Source organism: Drosophila subpulchrella, chromosome 2L (assembly GCF_014743375.2).
Source record: "Drosophila subpulchrella strain 33 F10 #4 breed RU33 chromosome 2L, RU_Dsub_v1.1 Primary Assembly, whole genome shotgun sequence".
Classification (NCBI taxonomy): domain Eukaryota; kingdom Metazoa; phylum Arthropoda; class Insecta; order Diptera; family Drosophilidae; genus Drosophila; species Drosophila subpulchrella.
Genome location: NC_050610.1, coordinates 968,111 through 986,398, shown reverse-complemented (window position 1 = coordinate 986,398; position 18,288 = coordinate 968,111). Strand labels below are relative to the sequence as shown.

Sequence of the window (18,288 nt, the reverse complement as noted above, 5' to 3'; positions counted from 1 at the left end):
TTCGTTTGTGTCAAAGAAAACTCTGGGCGAAATTCAAGAGAAGCTTGTATTGATGCTTACGTGCATTTCGCCCAAAGAGATTTCTGTGACACCACCGATTAGTTTATACTTACGTAAAATTGTTTAAAATGATTTCAAGCACTTCGTAAACAAGATATTGGGATTCATTTAATATTGTCACTGTTAATTTAATTTTTTTTAGTAATTATTTTATTTATCAAATATTCCACATAAATTTGACATATTCTATGGCGTCACAGAAACCTCTACAACGACATTCGGTTGGATTTCTACCGTCCATCATGAGAAACTCCAACCATCTTTGTATGATACCATTGAATATGTTATATACAATTTGAAAGGATTGATTTTTAAAATATTTACTAGATAATATTTTTGTGACAACCCAGAGTTTAGAGCTGTACGAGAATAGGTAATTCCATTTATTGCGATCCCAAATTTAAATAATTGAAAAAACAAAATAAAGTATTTAAGGAGCATAACGGATTTGTCGCATTCCATCTGCCTTGTTTTATTTGTAAAAACATTTCGATAAGTTAGAATATGTTTTTATTTTACAAGTATAACAAATAAATTAAATAAATAGTTACGTTTGATGATGTTACCTTGACTATGTCAGAGACTGTGATGATTTTCGTGATCGAGTTGTGGAAACAAAGTGCACGGCAAAGAGGCGGCGGATGCAAAATATTTTTTGTACAAAATAACATGGGCTAACAAACAACCTTAATTAATAGCATGGAGAATGAGAATCGCAATTTCAAGTGATTTACGGATCATGTGTGTCTGTGATGAATGAACGCTGCCTTTGGATAAGAAACAAAAAGACAGAAGTATTTAGCATAACGCCTAACTAGAAATTTTGGGCACTTTTGTTTTTTCTTTGGGAGGAAAATTTTGGGGGCAAGCTGAAGAGCATTTCTAAGCAGGCACTCTAATGTTTCGTATATCATTTGGTTTTGATTGAATTCGACCGTTGCACCACTGCAGACGCAACTGGCTGAGATTTGGCTGGGACTTTTAGCGTCTCATCTCCCACTTTTCCCGCAGAGCTGCCAATCTTGTAGACATCGTTCTTGAAGACTATCACCAATACGGTGATGTTGTCCACAGAGCCACGTTTATAGGACTCCATGACCAGAGATTTGGCGCCAAAATCCGGCTCCTTTAGATGCTCCTGGACAAAAGTGCAGGCCTCCTCGTTACTGAACGTGTCCCAGAGTCCATCGGAAGCCAGTATCAGAAAGTGGGGCCTTAAAGAAAGTAGAATATTAGAAATTTGGTTAAATTTACTTCCATAACATCAAGTAAAACTTTTTGTAATGGCATTGGTGGTTATTAAAATGAGTTCATATTCATGTTAACAACGATTTCGAATGGTTTTGCGGTTAATTAGGGTCAAATGTAAAAGAAGTGTGAATACATTTTTTAAAACTCATATATGTAAAGCCTACTCTAAATCTTGTCAATGTATAAATGCACTATAATTAAAATAACTTAACTCACTTGTGATCGTTCAGCTCGAAGGTCAAAATGTCCGGCGTAGCAATCACCAGATTCTGTAAGCGTGCGGTTAATAATAAAGTGGTGATTAGCTTGGCTAGTTCCTGATTGGAATCATTCTGTTCACTACCTTATCTTTTAGCGGATAGTCGCCGAGAGCACGTGATGTGGCTAACACGCCGGCCACGCGCCAAACTCCTCGGAAGGCGATGAAGCCGCCAGCATCGTGGATCCTCTTTCGTTCGCGCACCTGCTGCGGCTTGTGATCGAAGGAAAGAGGGATCGCAATTCCACGGGAATCGTACATGACTCCGCGGGAGTCCCCCACATTGGCCACAATCAGCTTAGAGCCTTGGACAATGGCTATCAAGGCGGTGGTGCCCGCAATGTTGGTCTGAAAGACAGTTAACAAAATTAACATTTGATCTTTTCTCAAACTAAAAGGAAAAGGATGAACTAAGTATTAAATTCTTGTTACATAAAAACTTTTATGCTGCATTTTCGAGCAGAACTTCGAATTCGGTTTGCACAAATGCGATGTCACTTTAAAAATTAAATAATCTTATTTATCTAAAGGTTCAGATAACACAGCAACATTTGCTATAGTTTTCACAAAATCGGACTCAAAGTCAGATCGAACTCGACAAAATATCTCGATAGAACCACAAAAGGGCTGCATGACATATGTATGATTAAATAGCTTGAGAAAGCACTCACTGCTCGCTTGGCTTGCTCCACAAGTTTGTAGTCGGCCGACATGATCTCGTCTGTGATCAGTTTCCCGAAGTTAATACGTCCGTTTTCGATGTAGCACTTGGCTTCGTAGTTTGGAGGTGGCGCATTGCCTGCCCCATTCGGTGCATTGTTGTTGTTATTTAGGAACGAGTCCTTCGCGGCTCCCACATTTCCACTGGCTCTCATCGCCGAGTTCAGCTGGGCTGTATAAATATCGGCGATCGAAGCCTCGGTTGTCTTTTGCTTGATAGCGCTGCAATCAGCTGTGGTGCTGTGGGCCTTCCTTAAACTATCCTTTCGTGTCACCGCTGCTGTCGGTTCTGTGTTCTCTTTGTTCGATTCCTTGCGACTCTGCTTGCGAGCCAAATATGGACTCTTATCGTAATCACCGGCATGTCCCTCGGTCCTCAGCAACTTGGACATCTCGATGATCTTGTTGTAGATGTTCTTCACCAGCACATCCTTGGCAAAATCTGCGGCAAACTCACCGCCATGGCCGTCAAACACAGCGAAGAAGGAAATGCCAGTGTTGTTATTGATGTTCTCCTCAATGATAAACCTAAAAAAGAATTAAAATGAAATTAGGCAATTAATAATATATGTACAAAAATGCTGTTTTTAATTTTGTGGTAGTGTTACCACTTATTTATACAATAACATAGATACAATTCTTAGAAAATCGAAAATTAAGCTGTACAAATATGTTCCGAAGTCAAATGTATAGCCAGGTTTTATGGACCACATATTTAAAACCAAAGTAATTTTTGTCATAAAAGATTGTCACATGTCGCCATAACGAGTTGCCCTTGTACTTAAGGAATTTTATACTTATTACTTTTAGTCCCATCTGCCAAAATCATTGTTGTCAATAGTCAATTTAAATGAAATAACAATTAAAATGCTTCTCATTTAAGGAATATAAGTACAGACTACTAATTTGGTTTAAAGTCGTTGTCCAAAATTATGGAGGCTGCATAGAAGTTTATTTTTTTTGGGTGGCTAGGGCACTATACCGACCTATCCTCCATTCGAGGCCTGCGTCCCAGGACTGCGAAAGCGGAGCTCTGATGCTTCATCTCCTCCCAGCTCTGGTGGTCCCCAGCGCTGGCCGACATCTCCATCATCTTGACTGCCTTCTGGCGACCGAGGGTGGCCTGGATGCGTCCAAGGATGCTGCGACTCCACACATCTACCGCTTGCAAGTAAAGCAACAGGACGAAGAGGATCAAGCCGCAGAAGATGACCTCCGGGCGCAGGACATACAGTCGGCACAGCTTCCATATGTAGGCCAAGGGGGAGTTGATGGACGAGAAGCCCACCGCAAATTTGGACAGGATTTTCATGTGCGATACGTATGTCTGATAGAACACCTTGTCTTCCAGTTCGTCGTCCATGGGAAATGCCGGGGTGTCGTTATACTCTGTTGGCGCCTGATTTCTGCTCTGCCAGGGGTTTTCAAGTTAAACGCATGCGAGACTGTCAGCCGTGAATATGGGTGGGTGTCAGAGTGAATATGCAAGAAATAAAAAATATATTTAAATAAACACACAACAAAGGGGTTGGGCATTTCATATGCAAGACTTTCCCGTTAAAATGCTATCAAACTTGGCGGAATCGGAAGTAATATAATTTCGCACTCTCGTTTTTTAAATTATATGGATTCAAAGACCTTTCCTTTAGTTGATTTTTATAAACATTTTCAAATTGTAGCTACATGTTGGACACAAATATGGTTAGTTTTTGTATAATTTCTTTAGGGAACTTTAAGCTCGTATTTTATCGTTAAATTTTCATTCACCTATTAATTTACAAAAATAAGGATTAAAATAGTTATTCAAAATCGGTGTAATGTGTGACCGATTTTTAAAACCGTTTTAAGTAGTTAGACTTTTACCGTGTTTCAAGTATTTTGTTTAGGTTTAGGCCTACTGAAGCCTTGGTTGATTTTAAATTTGTTCTAAATTGATTTTTAAAATTAATTTAGTCCAGCCTGTATAACATATATCAGTGATGTATATAGTAAGGAGTAGTACGACTTAAATTCTTTATAAATATTTTTGAACGTATGAACTTTGTAAAATGATTTCATTAACTTTTTCTGAATGCATTTTCCGACTCGGCCTGAATTCGATTGGAAATATTGCAGATTGCTCGCAAAATGAAAATCCCAGTCCATTTGGGGAAACGTACTCTGGGAAAAGAAAAGCACTTGACGCCGCACGTCAGATGTCGTTTTATTTTTATTTGTGTGTTTCTTTTATTATTTTCCGAATTATCCACCGCCGCCGTTGCTCCCGTTTTTTGTTTGCGGCTGCCGACCGTCCCCTTTCCTGTTCGCCGAGTCCCTGTTTTCTGCGCTTACACTCGTTCTTTCCTCGCTCGTCCGCCGCCTTCCTTTGGCATTATATTTTCGGATGTTCGAATATTCTTGTTATTTTAAAAATAAACCCAGTTTCTTGCATAAAATCAGAACATCCGCACTGGGTGCGTTTGTGTGCGTGTGCCTATGTACGTATGCACGTCGCACATCTGTCACTCGCGTGTGTGTGAGTGTGCCCGCACGGGTGTCGCAATAAATAAATAAAAATATGTGTATATTTCCACGCACTGCAACTTGAATACCGATCCAAACAATGACAATTTAGCCAGCGACTGCTTTTAATTAAAATAGAACCCGAAACTTGCACTTGTTGAGATTTCAGCTGAAATTGATGACATACGTTTCGGCTGCAAAGTATCGATGGGGCCACGGCGATAGCTCTTATCGATAGTGGGTAGGGGTACTCTTTTCGCGAAAAGCTTAAATGTTTGATGGACCAGCAGGGAAAAAGCAGGAAAACTCAAATTCCTCCGATATTAACAGCGTTTGTCCGCATTACCTTGACCTTTGACTTTGCAGGGGGCTTCTCCACAACTGTACCGACCGCACTGATAGCAATGGAAAATATTAAATACCTGATGAGCTCCTCAACGATCTTCGGTAACGATGATCCATTTGCATTAACAACTTCCGGTTGTTAATATTTTAATATTTTGGCCACCAGAACAATGTATGAAAAATGAATTGGCCGAAAATAACAACCAAAACAAGCAGCACGCGACGCGCAGAAAGAAGAACTAAAACAAACCGAGAAATGGAATAAAATAGCAATGTTTGGCGCAGCATAAGAAGCAATACCTATAAAACCCCCTGCATACAGTAAAAGGTGCATAGTACAAATTGCCATATAACTAAAAGTATATGCAAAATCATTAATATAAATAACATTTCCCGAAATTTCCTTGGATTAATTTTGTCGGTTATTTTAGGAATTTATTTTAGCTTAGTTATTTTTAGTTTTATTATTTTTAAACTATGTAACTGTTAAATAATTTTTGAAAATTTATTTTTAAAATGCCTTCGGAATACATTAAAGAACATTCTTGTACGTAAAAAAACGTTTAATGATTATGAGGCAGGTCTTGGTTATTTGTCAGCCAAAATATAGCAAAAAGGTCCTTTGATTATGTGAAAATAAGAAATTTGTTTACCGAAGTTGGACTGTGCTACCAAAATACTCTCACCTGGCCCTCTCCATTAAAACGTCCATCTAGTTTCATTCCTCTCTTTATCGAACACAAACAAATGCAACACATTTCCACATTTAAGTAGTTTTATTTAATTACATTTATTGCATTACAAAATGGTTTAGGGATAGTATAAGAAAAACTTAGCTCAGTGTGTACACATTAAAAGTGAAGGCATCGATTTCATTCGCTCAATTTTTAAAATTAACATTGCAGTGTTGGTTTTCGCTTAGAGTACAAAACGTAACGGTAACTTAACAGTGGTTACATAATAACTTTTGCCTTCCTAGATGTTGCTGTAGTTGTTTACTTGATTCTCGTAATTAGCAGTTTGCTATTTGTTCATGAATATGGCAATTTAAATGGCCGCGCAGTGGAGGAATCTGGAAGTAAATAGAAATATCCAAATGTTCATTTTTATTCGAAATATGTATTTAAGTTTTTTAATTCCAGGAGTAATTATTGGCACTTCCTGAGGTGCTTTATAGAAATTTGGGTTATATCAAATTAAATGAGGTGTTTTTATAATTAGTGAAAGAGGTTTAGATATTTTTAGAAGTCAAAATTTAAAAGTTGAACACAATATATGAACTTTTCATTAATTGTAAGAAAACATTCATGGATTCAGATGTAACGAGAACGGAAGCTAACTTCGGCAAGACAATGTTTTAAAACCCTTGCAGACTTTGCTTTAATTACTAAAATGGACCGGATGCCGAAAGTATCGTATGTCCAACTGGAAATATCATAGCATTATTCCTATTTTTTCTGAATATTCCTAAGGGAACTAAAGAATATAGACGTCCGATCGGGACGCGATTTTCCCTTGTGCATAAAAAAAGGTATGAAGGTTTCATGCCTAAAGCTTTTACACTGAGGGAAATATCTCCAATTGGACTTAAAGTTTTAGATCGGTATCGAAACAAAAAAACAAAATAACGAAGTGATCCTGATCAAGAATATACATATACTTTATATACTTTAAAGGATCGGACACGTCTCCTTCACTGCCTTACAAACTTCTGACCAAAATTATAATACCCTCTGCAAGGGCACTAAAAACATATATATAAAATATTTCCTGCTATTGAATATATTTTAAAAACTTAAAAGCATGTTTATGCTAATGTAATAACTTCTTGACGCTCACCTTTTCTGATCTGCGACTAGCACTGCCTATAGTACGACGCTCGCTCCTTGATGTGAATCAGGTGCTCGTTGAGCTCCTTGTTCAGGGGTCCAATGTCGGCCTGCAGCTGGAGCAGCTGTTGGTTCTTGTTCTGGTAGACGGCCTGCAGATCATTCAGATCCTTCAGCTTGGCATTAGTGTCGACGGTTAGTTTGGAGGCCCTCTGGAGGAGCTGCTTGGCCCTTTCCCTGGCATTTTCCGAGCGACTAGCTCGGTCGGTGAGGGTCTGGTTGGTGGCACTGGTCGCAGATTGCAGATTGTTGGCCTCTCCCCGAGCCCTCATGGCATCCAGTTTTACGCGACCCGCCTCCTTGGTAATCTCCTTGGCATCTCGATCGTTCTTCACGATATTGTTCTGAAGCTTCTGCACTTTTTTGGCCAACTTCTCAACCTGCTCGGCTGTGTTATTGGCTGGGGCCTCTGCCGAGTAAGTTTCTTCATCGATCTTCTCGAGGTCCTGGCCGGCCAGTTCAATGTTGCTGTTGGCCTGTTTGATGGCATCCTTGGCTTTTCCCTGGGACTCATCTGCCGCCGCCAGACTCTCCACCACAGAATTGGCCGAGTCGAGGATCTTGTCGGCTTTCTCCTTCGTGGCATTGGCAATGCTCTGCAGATTGTTGACCCTGTCCAAATCGGGCTTGGTCTTGTAGATGATGGCTTCTACGTTCCTCAGGGATGAGACAGCCTCGTTGATCTTCTTTCCCAGGGACTCAATCTCCTCGGGTTCCAGTTTCAGATCCAAGTCCAGGGTTTTCTGCGCCAGTTCTTTGCTCTCTGACGGGGAAGCGGTCTTGTTCTCCTGGAAATTGTTGAGGGCTGTAAATAGTTTTTCAGCCTGCTTGATGTTGGCATTGGTTTGGTTCAGATATCGCTCGGATTGTTCGAATCCCCTCTTTGCCTTCTCGTAGGCCTCGGAGGCATTTAATTTGGCCTGGGTCAGAGCCCGTATGGTCTGATCCGCCTGGTCCTTCTTGCTGGTGATGGCCGCCTCGGCATCCTTGGCCACTTTTAGAGCTTCTTCCGAGTGCGTTTTCGCGCCATGCTCGCAGGACAGGAATCCTCCACAGTGGCCGCAACCGGCTCCACCGCACAAGCTGTCGCAGGGATCGCCTGGCTTGCCGCAAACCTGGTTGTTCAGCTCGGGAACTTGGGATGTTAGAGAAGTCAACTCTGCTCGATAGTCAGCGATGAACTTGTCATTGTTGGCCAAGTTCTTTGCCTCGGCCTGGATCTTGTTGGACAGAGTCTCGACCCTCTTGCAGTTCCTATCTGTGTTCGAGGCCAGTTCATTGGCTTCGTCCTTGAGGGCCGTTAAGTTCCTGACCGTTTCGTAGGCGTGGCGTGTAAGGTTCAAAGCTCCCCCGATGTTTAGCTCCTGGAGTTGTATGCCGTTTTCCTTGAGTTCCTTGGACAGCTGTTGCACCAATCTGGAGTGATTTTGCAGGCTCTCCAGCTCCACACCCGACAAACTCAGCGAGTTGTATATGTCATCTAACTTTCTTTCGGTTTCGCTTAACCGGCCATGGGATGCCTGAAGCTGCTGTTTGAGGGCATTGGTTTCCGCATCCAGATTCTCAATGTCCACCAGACTAACTGAGGTATTCTGCAGCAGGTTCCTGATGTGCTGCAGTTTCTTATCCAGTTCGCTGAATTCGGACGTATAGGCCCCAGTCGCGCCCACTTGCTTGATTTCCTTGGCTCGCTGGATAGTGGCTGTGGTTGAGTCCTCTAGGGCACTCAAGATCAAATCCCAATTGTTGAAGCATTCGCCACAAGGCGAGCAATGCGGGAACTGACCAATGTAGCCCCTGGCGCACTCGTTACACTTGTAGCCTCCAATTCCCTCGTGGCAGACACAAGTACCTGTCTCCCGATCGCACTGGTGATCAGCAGCTCCATACTGATCGCACTCGCAGGGCTGGCACTTCTCGTTGGGATTGCCCCAGTAGTGGGCCTCGCACTGATTACAGGCCCTGCCTCCGAATCCTTGCTTGCACTCGCACTGTCCGGTGTAGGAATTGCACTGCTCGTCGAGAGCTCCGATGGGATCGCAGTTGCAGCTTTCGCATCCCTCGCCAGAGGCAATCTTCCAGTGGTTCGGGGCGCACTTATCGCATCGCACACCCTGGACGTTCGGCAAGCAAGGGCACTGACCCGAGAAGCGGTCGCAGTGGGCTATGGTGTTGTTCGTTCCGAGGAAGTCGCAGTCGCACTGCTGGCAGTTCTGCTGCAGTGCGTCCCCGAAGAACCCATCCTTGCAGAGCTCGCAGTGATCCCCAGTCGTCTGATACAGGCACTTCAGGCAAGCTCCCGTCTGGCGATCGCAGTTGCCAGTGTCGTAGAGATCGACGTTGTTGCTGCACTCGCACTTCGAGCAGGTTCCCCCGTTGTCCGGCACTCCGAAGAAGTTGTCCGCGCAGATCTCGCAGCGGGTGCCCGAATAGCCTTCCTGGCAGTGGCACTGCATGTTGTTGTTCCGCGTGTCCAGGGAGCAGCCCTCCGCATGGGCCATTCCACTGGCCACCGTTTCCGGGCAGCGGCACGGTCGGCACCCGATCTCACTGCCGAACAGGGGGTTTCCGTAGTACCCGTCCAGGCAGGTGTCGCAGCTATAGCCGGTGGTCGAGTCCTGGCGGTACATAGAAAAGTAATGGTTTAAGGTAATTGTTAGGTATGCTTAAACCACGCTTTGATTCGACAGAACTAAAATTACTAAGGAACTGAATATTTTTGAATCCAAATTGTTCATCAAAATTGATTTACAACATTTAGAAAAATTTTAAAACTGTTGTAATATATAATACTTAATATATAAAATAAAATATTATATTATATTAGACATTATAATATTATAAAAATTGATCTAATTTTTGTGTGTGTATGGAATTAGAGTTGAAGTTAAGTTTTGGGACAAGGTGTCTAAAGTATTTGAACAATAAAAGTATTTAATAACTTGTACTTTACTCCCAAAAAATATAAGCAATAAAGTACATTTAACTGCTATTGTGTCGTATTTGACCTCCTCACCTGGCAGTCCAGACAGGTTCCATGGATTGGATCGCACTGCGCCGCATGACCATTGCACTGGCAGACCCTGCACTCGGGGAAGTTCCAGTAGCCCGGCTGGCACTGGTTGCACTCCCTGCCGTAGGTGTTCGGCACGCACTGGCACTGGCCGGTTATCAGGTCGCAGTACTTGTCCTTCGATCCGATGCTGTTGCAGTCGCAGGCCTTGCATCCCTCCGGTCCGAATCCGTAGGTGCCCGGGGCACACTGGTCGCACTGCCTGCCCACCACGTTCGGCTTGCACTGGCAGTATCCTCCGTAGGCGTCGCACTCCTTGCTGAGCGATCCCGTGGGGTTGCAGTTGCACATTCTGGCTCCGTCGTGGATCTCTTCACTCGCAACAATGTCCAGGCTCAGACATTTCGGGTCGGGAACATAGTTCAAATCGTACAGAGAGGCATTGCAATGGTGTCTCTCATAGTCCTGCCTACGGAGATCGGCCAGCACGGAACCTTGGAATACGGAGGTGACATCGATGCGGGGGATGAGTGTTAGGGAATCCACCAAGATTGTGGCTGTGGGGCTGTCTCCGTCGTGTCGCCGGCGCTCAAAATAGATTCTGAATTTATAAACCTTTCCTGCCTCCAAGCACACGTCGTTCAACGCCACCACGTGTCGACTGCGATCGGGCAGGGAAAAGGGTATTCTGGTCTCTGATGCAGTGGCCGCAGCCACTTGCCCACACCCTCCGTCTGGGTCGACTTGATCCGGCCTTACCAGAGTGATGAAGGCATCCTCCCAGTCTCCTCGAGAGGTGCTCTGGTAGCGTATAATCACGTCGTGGGGCATGGATCGGGGAATGTCTCCGACGGTGAAAACCAGCTCTGTGTTCTCGGGAACCCTGGTGAAACCAATTCCCGTGAAGGTGCCATCTGGATTTTCAGCCACCAGGCTGCAGTTTCCACTATTGCCGTAGGAGATGCACTCGTCTACCACTTCCGCTTCGTGGACTTGCGTTAGCGTTGGAATGAAGTAGTTCTGTTTCGGATGGGCGCAGGTTCTTCCTGTCATGTGGGGCCTGCAGCGACACTGACCGCTTATCACATCGCAGTAATTATCGTAGGATCCTCCGGCGTCGCAGTTACAGAGGGCGCAACCCTCAGGTGAGTCCGAAAGACCGTAGGTCTCCGGCATACATTGGTTGCAGTCCTTGCCCGTGACATACTTCTTACACTTGCACTCTCCCGTGCGCATAACGCATCCGGAATTGTTCAAAGTACCCAGGGGGTTGCAAGTACAGGACTCGCAGCCCTCGGGATTATCCAGCTGCAGATTCCAGTAACCATCTTTGCACTCGTTACAACGACGTCCCGTGACGAAGGCCTTGCAATGGCAGGCGCCAGCTGTGGCGCCATTCTCCGGATCGTTGACAGAGTCGCAGATACCGTCGTCCAACGAACCATCGGGATCACAGTCACAGGGCTGGCAGACACTTGGGGAGTTAAGGTCCTGCTCGGGATCGCGGTAGAAGAACTGCATACACTCCTCGCAGTGCTGTCCCCGGGTGTTGTGCAAGCAGTTGTCGCACACTCCGCCGGAAACTAGTCCGGATGCAGTGAATACAGCCTCATCGAAGTGACAACTCACGGCGTGGTCGTTACACTCGCATTTCTTGCAGGCATTCGTTTGCTTTCCGAAGGCCGGCTTCCAGGGCAGATCGTTGAAGAAGTCCTCGCATACCTCGCAGTTCATTCCCTTGGTGTTGTGGGTACACTCGCATCGGCCATGGACCATGCCGTCTTCATTGTCCTCCTGGGAAAACGCCGGATCCATTGGCAGACACTGGGAGGCGTGGCCGTAGCAGGAGCAGGATCCTCGAACCACCATGTTGGAGATGCCGTAGTAGTACTTCTCCTCGTTCTCCAACCTGCTGTCCAAAAGATTGTCTCCCAGCTTGTGCAGCTTGGTCATCTGAATTCTGAGGTTAGTCATCTTTAGCTGATTCTGGACGTGCTCCGCGTAGGGATCCGTAACATTGATGTTGGGTGGCAGCACCCTGAAGATGACCTCACCGTTTCTGGAGGGCTCCACACTAGAGTACCTCGATGTGCACATCACATCGGTGATGTTTTCCAAGACGGTGGGTACTCCCGGAAAGGACTCCTTGCAGTCGTAGGCGAAATATCTGTAGACGTGCCATGTGTGTCCGAAGTCGAAGGACCTCTCAATGTACATGGCCGCAGGTCGGAAGGTGGTAAAGGTTATGATCAAATGGGTAAAGTGGAACTCCGCCTCCAGATCGAGTTGAATGGTGACATTCTCCTTGCCGTTCTCCGACTGCCACCAGGTGGGCCTGTTGGTTCCGGGCTTAGTTTTGTATATGATCTGACCGACGCGATGGTTCATGGCGGGATCCTGCTTGGTCTTCTCCCGCGTGTCGCACAGGAAGCACTTGTTGTCCTGCAGATGGGACAGGATGCAGAATCTCTCCGGCGAGTGCAGGCCACAAGTGGAACTGGCAGATAGGCGGTTTTCCCTTCCGATCAGCAGATTACCCGTCGCCGGGTAGCACGAGGACCTCTCGCAAGGATGCGTCTTGACAAAGTTCTTCTGCATATATTTGGGTCTGTCCCGTCGGCCATGCTGGGGCGCTCTTTGGGAATCCACCAGGCCACACTGGCTGCCGAGCAGGCCGAGCACGACGACCACGATAAGCCGCAGTTCCAGCATCTCGATCTGGCTCTGTTGTTGGGGTCGCGTTCCACTGGGGCACTTCCGGCCGGGACTTTAATCAGTTTTTTCTTCTCGTTCGTTTTTGTGGAGATCTCTTACAGTTGGCAACGGTAGAAGAATCTATACAAAATATTCGAAGAGTTAAAAACATGACTCATTTAATATTGTTTTTATTAATGTTCAAAAAAGAAGTGGTGAAACCCTTAATTTTTTGATTTTACATACAGTTAATTTTTTAATTTTCTTATGTTCTTTACTTTTGTTTGTTATTAGGAAAAAAGTATTTTTAGGTAATTCAAATTGTATTTGCCAAAACTTGTCTTGAAGGCATTTAAAGCAACTTTTATGAATTTCACCAACATTCTCCGAATATTTATTAAATGCGAGCTTTGACGCTTACTTCACCACGGATTCTCTTCCTTTTCTGTCTTCAAAATGTGTATTCGTTCATTCTGGTGCTATTAAACAAGCCGGTAGCTGTAAAAAACAATGGTTTAAATATTAATTTAACTCTTTTATTTTCGATTTCATTCGCTGAACAAACTCCTCGTTATTGCCCTCACTTTGAACTGCTTATCAGCCCAGAGATGCTCTAATTTTCTACACAGATTTATTTCCGTCTCCTACCATTAAAAAAGGCATCCGCGCCCAACGACTCTTACGCACAAACTGAGACGCGTACTGAAATTCGAAACTGAATGGATCGTACTATCAGTACGAATACTCTCGTTGTGTAGTGCGATAATGGTAATCCGCTGTTGCCTGGTGCGTTGGATCGTTTATTTACCAGAATAGTTTAAGCGAGTCTCGCACAAAATTGTATTCAAGGATTGGGAATTGTGTCTTAAGTTATAAAACCAAAACAAAGTCACTTTATCTGTAATAGATGTCTGGACCCATAGAAATATAGAAATAATTTATTGTAATGCCCATAAAGACATGTGAGATTTTTCATCAAGAGTATGTCAGTCCGGTGTTAAAGTTAAGATGACCCTTGGTTCTTATCACAAGATCCCGGAGGGGAGCGGGAAACCGGCTACTCGGATCTACAATCGAAAAATGTGTGCTACGAGCCAGGGAGATAAGAACCAACATTCTACAAATTATCCCGACTCAAAAGTAAAGCTGCTCATGTGCCCAATAATACTTATTTATGTCATAATGCTCAACTGCCCTGATAAAAGTTCATTCACGGATTCAGTTTCTGGGGAACTCTATATTGAGAACTCGAGTCTACTTCAGAATTAATTACTTTGAGTTTGTTTGAATTTTTTGTTTGCTATTTGTGCGTTGGTTAATTTCGTTTTCGTTCGTTTTGCCGCCGAGGAAACTGGCAAATAAACAAATAAGCAAAGAACAGAACGTAAATTTACCAGGCATACGAGGCACATACACTATGTGGACACGGGTTTGTGTGTGCGAGTAAATAATGGAGCAGTGGAGCGATCCACGATTCTCGACTTCGTTGGGTGTGTATCTGAGTGTAGGGGTGTACATATATACGGACATATTTTGTATCGTTGTGGTCAGTTCATAAAAATTTGCTCATACAATTGCCGTGGCTCATGTTTTCTTAGTTTCGCCGGGAGATGGTGTTTATATTTCCAATTTCATCGAGGCGCGCAGCTTACTTGACCACAAAAAAACGATTGCATACAGTAAACACTCGAAAAACAAGTCAACACTTTGAAATGAATTCCTAACTACAAAATAAGAATAAAATATTCTTTTTAATTTCAGGTGTTATGGGAAAAGTCAAGTAAGAAAGCCATAGAACGGACAGTTTTTGATATTATCACGGACAGTTTTTGATATTAACGGACAGAATAGAATGCCCGTTGCTCGAAAATTAAAAGGGTACATTGTGTTCGGGGAAAGTATGTAACAGGTAGACGGAAACGCCACCGACCCCATAGAGTATATATATTATTGATCAGCATTACTAGTCGACTCGATCTAGTCATGTCCGTCTGTCCGTGCGAACGCTCTGATCTCGGAAACTATAAGAGCTAGAGAGTTAAAATTTAAAATTTATTTTCCTTATCTTCGTACGCAGCGCAGGTTTGTTACGCGAATGTACCATGCCCATTCTTACACCCACAAGCCGCCCAAAACGGTGGTGCCCACAGTTTTCATGCTAGAAACAAAATTTTAGCTGAAATGTATTGGTTTCGTCAATACCTATCGATTGACCTTAAAAAAATTTGCCTCGGCCACTCTTACGCCAAAGAAGGCCCATAACGCTTAGATCTGTCTGCCGCCCATATTACCATACATTGAAATCGCTTTGCTGCTTGTATATCTCCAAACCCCTTTTGCTTCCATTAGCTGAGTAACGGGTATCTGATGGTCGAGGCACTTGACTAAAGCGTTCTTCCTAGTATTTTCATTGAAAGAATTTAGACTTTTTTGCGACTGTCCACTGTGTGTTTATTCTGTAGACATATGCACCATTCCAACGTCAACCCAAGCCCCGAATTTCAGTTCCCAGTCTGGAGCACACATGTTGTGGAAGTCTAACGTCTAAATATGAGATCAGCCCGCGATAGTCCGGCTATAATTAGACCGCACCGCCTAAATCCTTCCTACCCACAGCCCGCAATCCAATCTAGATGAATTAATCCGTCGGCGGCACATCTGCTTCAAGGCGACAGGCCCGGCTCACATTTTAATTAGCCAGTCGCGTTCTCGCTGAAGCACAGAAAATCAGCTTGGCAATGCACTTTTTATGTCCACATGCAGTCATTCACTTGTTGGGTAGCCGTTACCGCCTTATGGCATCATGTTTCTATATGTTCGGTCTTGTATGCTTTATCTTCAAAAGTGCTATGGCCGAGTAATTGTACATTTATAGCTTTTCTTTGCTTTTTGAGACTTGAAGTCACTTGGGAAGATAAGAAAATTAGATACACGAAGGAGTTCTCTGTAGGTTATAAGAACTGTTGAGGACCAGAATTATGTCCTAACAACTTTTCTAAAATCAATGTCTTGCCATCGACTATCAGATACCCGTTACTCTGCTTAGGTGCGAGGGAGATGGATGGAAGTAGCATACTTTGCGCACTTTAATTGCTTTTAGTTTTTATGAATATTCCGATTTGAACCATTTTTGGCAATTTTTAGAGCTATGGGCTTGTGAGCATAAGAATGGGAGTGGCACCCTGGTGAAATAAACTTGCGCTGCGCAAGAACATCTAGAATATGCATACCAAGTCCTAAATTTCTAGCTTTTATAGTTTCCGAGGTCTCAGCGTTCATACGGACGGACAGACGGACATGGCTATATCGACTCGGCTAGTGATCCTGATCAAGAATATATATACTTTTTAGGGTCGGAACGCTTCCTTCTATCTGTTACATACTTTCCGACGATTCTAATATACCCTTTTACTCTACGAGTAAGGGGTATAAAAACAGCACCGCGTTTTGAGATACAACAAGAAAGAACGCTATAGTCGAGTGCCTCGACTATCAGATACCCGTTACTCAGCTAAAGGGACCAAAGGGAAATGGAAATAAGCAAGCAGCAAAGCAAGACTGAAATGCGCCACCTACCGGCGGTAGACAGATTTAAGCGTTATGGGCGTTATGGTGGGCGTGGCAAATTTTTTTTTTAGTCAATCGATAGGTATTGACGAGACCGATACAGTTCAGTTAAAATTTTGTATCTAGCATGAAAATTGTGGGCGCCACAGGCTTGGGCGGTTTGTGGGCGTTAGAGTGGGCGTGGCATATTCGCGTATCAAAATTGCGCTGCGTACAAAGCTACGGAATCTAAATCTGAAACCGTGATTCTATATCTTTGATAGTTTCCGAGATATCCACGTTCATATTTACGATTTTTTGAAGTTTGGGGGCGGTTTGTGGGCGATAAAGTGGGCGTGGCAAACTTTTTTTTAAGTCAATCGATAGGTATTGATGAGAACAATACATTTCAGTTAAAATTTTTATTCTAGCATCAAAACTGTAGGAGCCACAGTTTTGGGCGGTTTGTGGGCGTAAAAGTGGGCGTGGCACTCTACTGAAACAAACTTGCGCTGCGTAAGAAGCTCAGGAATCTGCACGCCAAATCTCAATAGCCTAGCTCTCATAGTTTCCAAGATCTCAGCGTTCATCCGGACAGACAGACGGACAGACGGACAGACGGACAGACGGACAGACGGACAGACGGACATGGCTAGATCGACTCGGCTAGTGATCCTGATCAAGAATATATATACTTTATGGGGTCGGAAACGCTTCCTTCTGCCTGTTACATACTTTCCGACGAATCTAGTATACCCTTTTACTCTACGAGTAACGGGTATAAAAATATAACAAAAGGCACATAATGAAAAGAAATACAACATATACTTATGTTCTTTAAACTGTAAACAAACATGGTTTTTAAAAATCTTAAGTAGTTTTTTGTTTTATAATACTCTATATTATAACGTTCTGGTTACTCAAATCTACTATTTGGGAGTTATCTTGAGTTTAAACACACATGTAAACAGAGACGACATAAAAACAATGGCAGCGGATGCGAAGGAGGAGAAATAGAAGTACGCGAGTAAAGTAACAACAAAAACAGGCCGCAAGATAAACCTCAAGAAAGAGACAGATTTAGTCAAGGAGGAAGCGGGACGGGGAGACTGCAGCTGTTGAAGACTGCGTAAAAACTCCGCGTGGATGAAAATTCTAACTGGGAATCGATTCTTTTAGATTTAATAACATACCGGATACTTTTTTCAGCTACGATCGTTCGTCTCTATCTATGTATTCCTTGGGTGATGAGGTAAAATTTTAGAAAACGAATTTCTGTTATACAGACACAACAAACAGCCCACGACTCTTGGGTGTTTTTATTTTTGTTGATGCGGCAAACACTTTTCGACTTCTTTTTATAAACTCCACAGAGCACACACACACAAACACGCGACGAAGAAGATATTTTCCAAGACAATCGGAAAGAAAATTCCAAGAGTTGGGCCCGATCTCGATGCGACCAGGCTTCTCCGAAAATACGTCCGATCGCGAGAGATCCACAACGTTGAAAGTTTCAAAATCGCTACTAAAACGCGTTATATACGCGCCTCTCCGCGCGATAGGGAATTGTACCTATTTTTTCGAGAATGCAATGCATACATACTTTAACACGGCCTGAGAAATTCGATTTCGAAAGAGAGGGCGGCTGTTAGCTTTCCTCTCCTTTTAACAGAAATGTTAAAATAAAACGTTTTCTTACAATTCTTAACATTGAAGTTAGAAAATCGTTAAGAACTAACATTTGATCACGCCAATGTGGCGGGGAGGGAAAACATTGACCGCGACGAAGGCGCCACTGTGGCCGAAGAGGGAAGCGCCTGTGTAGATCCAGTTGGATCCTGGTTGCTGGTGGGAAACTCGGATTGGGACTTCATGTTCACAGTTGGAAAATTGTACTTTGCGATAGTTAACCAACAAATTAAAAAATAAATTTGTATTCCGACCGTTCTTTGGTAGCTGTTTTCGCAGCTCTTTCGCCTTTTTAAAACGTTTGGGCACGCGAGAAT

At 43.6% G+C, this 18,288-nt stretch overlaps 2 protein-coding genes across 4 annotated transcripts; both read right to left on the bottom strand.

Moving 5' to 3' along the window:
- Positions 1 to 487: 487 nt before the first annotated feature.
- On the bottom strand, positions 488 to 5,355 carry LOC119548068 (protein phosphatase 1L). Of its 3 annotated transcripts, none has more exons than XM_037855155.1 (6): positions 5,215 to 5,355; positions 3,277 to 3,454; positions 2,242 to 2,818; positions 1,655 to 1,918; positions 1,528 to 1,580; positions 488 to 1,274 (listed from the first exon to the last, which is right to left on the bottom strand). In XM_037855155.1, exons 1-6 carry the CDS (start codon positions 5,258 to 5,260, stop codon positions 971 to 973), a joined length of 1,422 nt encoding a protein of 473 aa, XP_037711083.1. In that variant the 5' UTR covers positions 5,261 to 5,355; the 3' UTR covers positions 488 to 970. The 3 variants fall into 3 exon arrangements, with proteins under 3 accessions (XP_037711083.1, XP_037711084.1, XP_037711082.1); XM_037855156.1 differs by having other exon boundaries at positions 3,277 to 3,448; positions 5,215 to 5,344; XM_037855154.1 differs by lacking the exon at positions 5,215 to 5,355 and adding an exon at positions 4,450 to 4,986 and having other exon boundaries at positions 3,277 to 3,735.
- A 539-nt stretch (positions 5,356 to 5,894) lies between these two features.
- On the bottom strand, positions 5,895 to 17,792 carry LOC119548067 (laminin subunit beta-1). Its single transcript, XM_037855153.1, has 5 exons — positions 17,473 to 17,792; positions 13,155 to 13,231; positions 10,043 to 12,874; positions 6,977 to 9,644; positions 5,895 to 6,209 (listed from the first exon to the last, which is right to left on the bottom strand). The coding sequence occupies exons 3-4, from the start codon at positions 12,749 to 12,751 to the stop codon at positions 6,993 to 6,995; spliced, it is 5,361 nt and encodes a 1,786-aa protein (XP_037711081.1). The 5' UTR covers positions 12,752 to 12,874; positions 13,155 to 13,231; positions 17,473 to 17,792; the 3' UTR covers positions 5,895 to 6,209; positions 6,977 to 6,992.
- Between the last annotated feature and the right edge of the window lie 496 nt (positions 17,793 to 18,288).

Coding starts and splice junctions, on each gene's coding strand:
- LOC119548068 (XM_037855154.1), bottom strand. CDS start 3,653: ATGGACGACGAACTGGAAGACAAGGTGTTCTATCAGACATACGTATCG. Junction 2,819..3,276: donor AGGCCTCGAATGGAGGATAG/GTCGGTATAGTG, acceptor ATTCTTTTTTAG/GTTTATCATTGAGGAGAACA. Junction 1,581..1,654: donor ACTATCCGCTAAAAGATAAG/GTAGTGAACAGA, acceptor GCACGCTTACAG/AATCTGGTGATTGCTACGCC.
- LOC119548067 (XM_037855153.1), bottom strand. CDS start 12,751: ATGCTGGAACTGCGGCTTATCGTGGTCGTCGTGCTCGGCCTGCTCGGC. Junction 9,645..10,042: donor GAACCTGTCTGGACTGCCAG/GTGAGGAGGTCA, acceptor ATGTACCGCCAG/GACTCGACCACCGGCTATAG.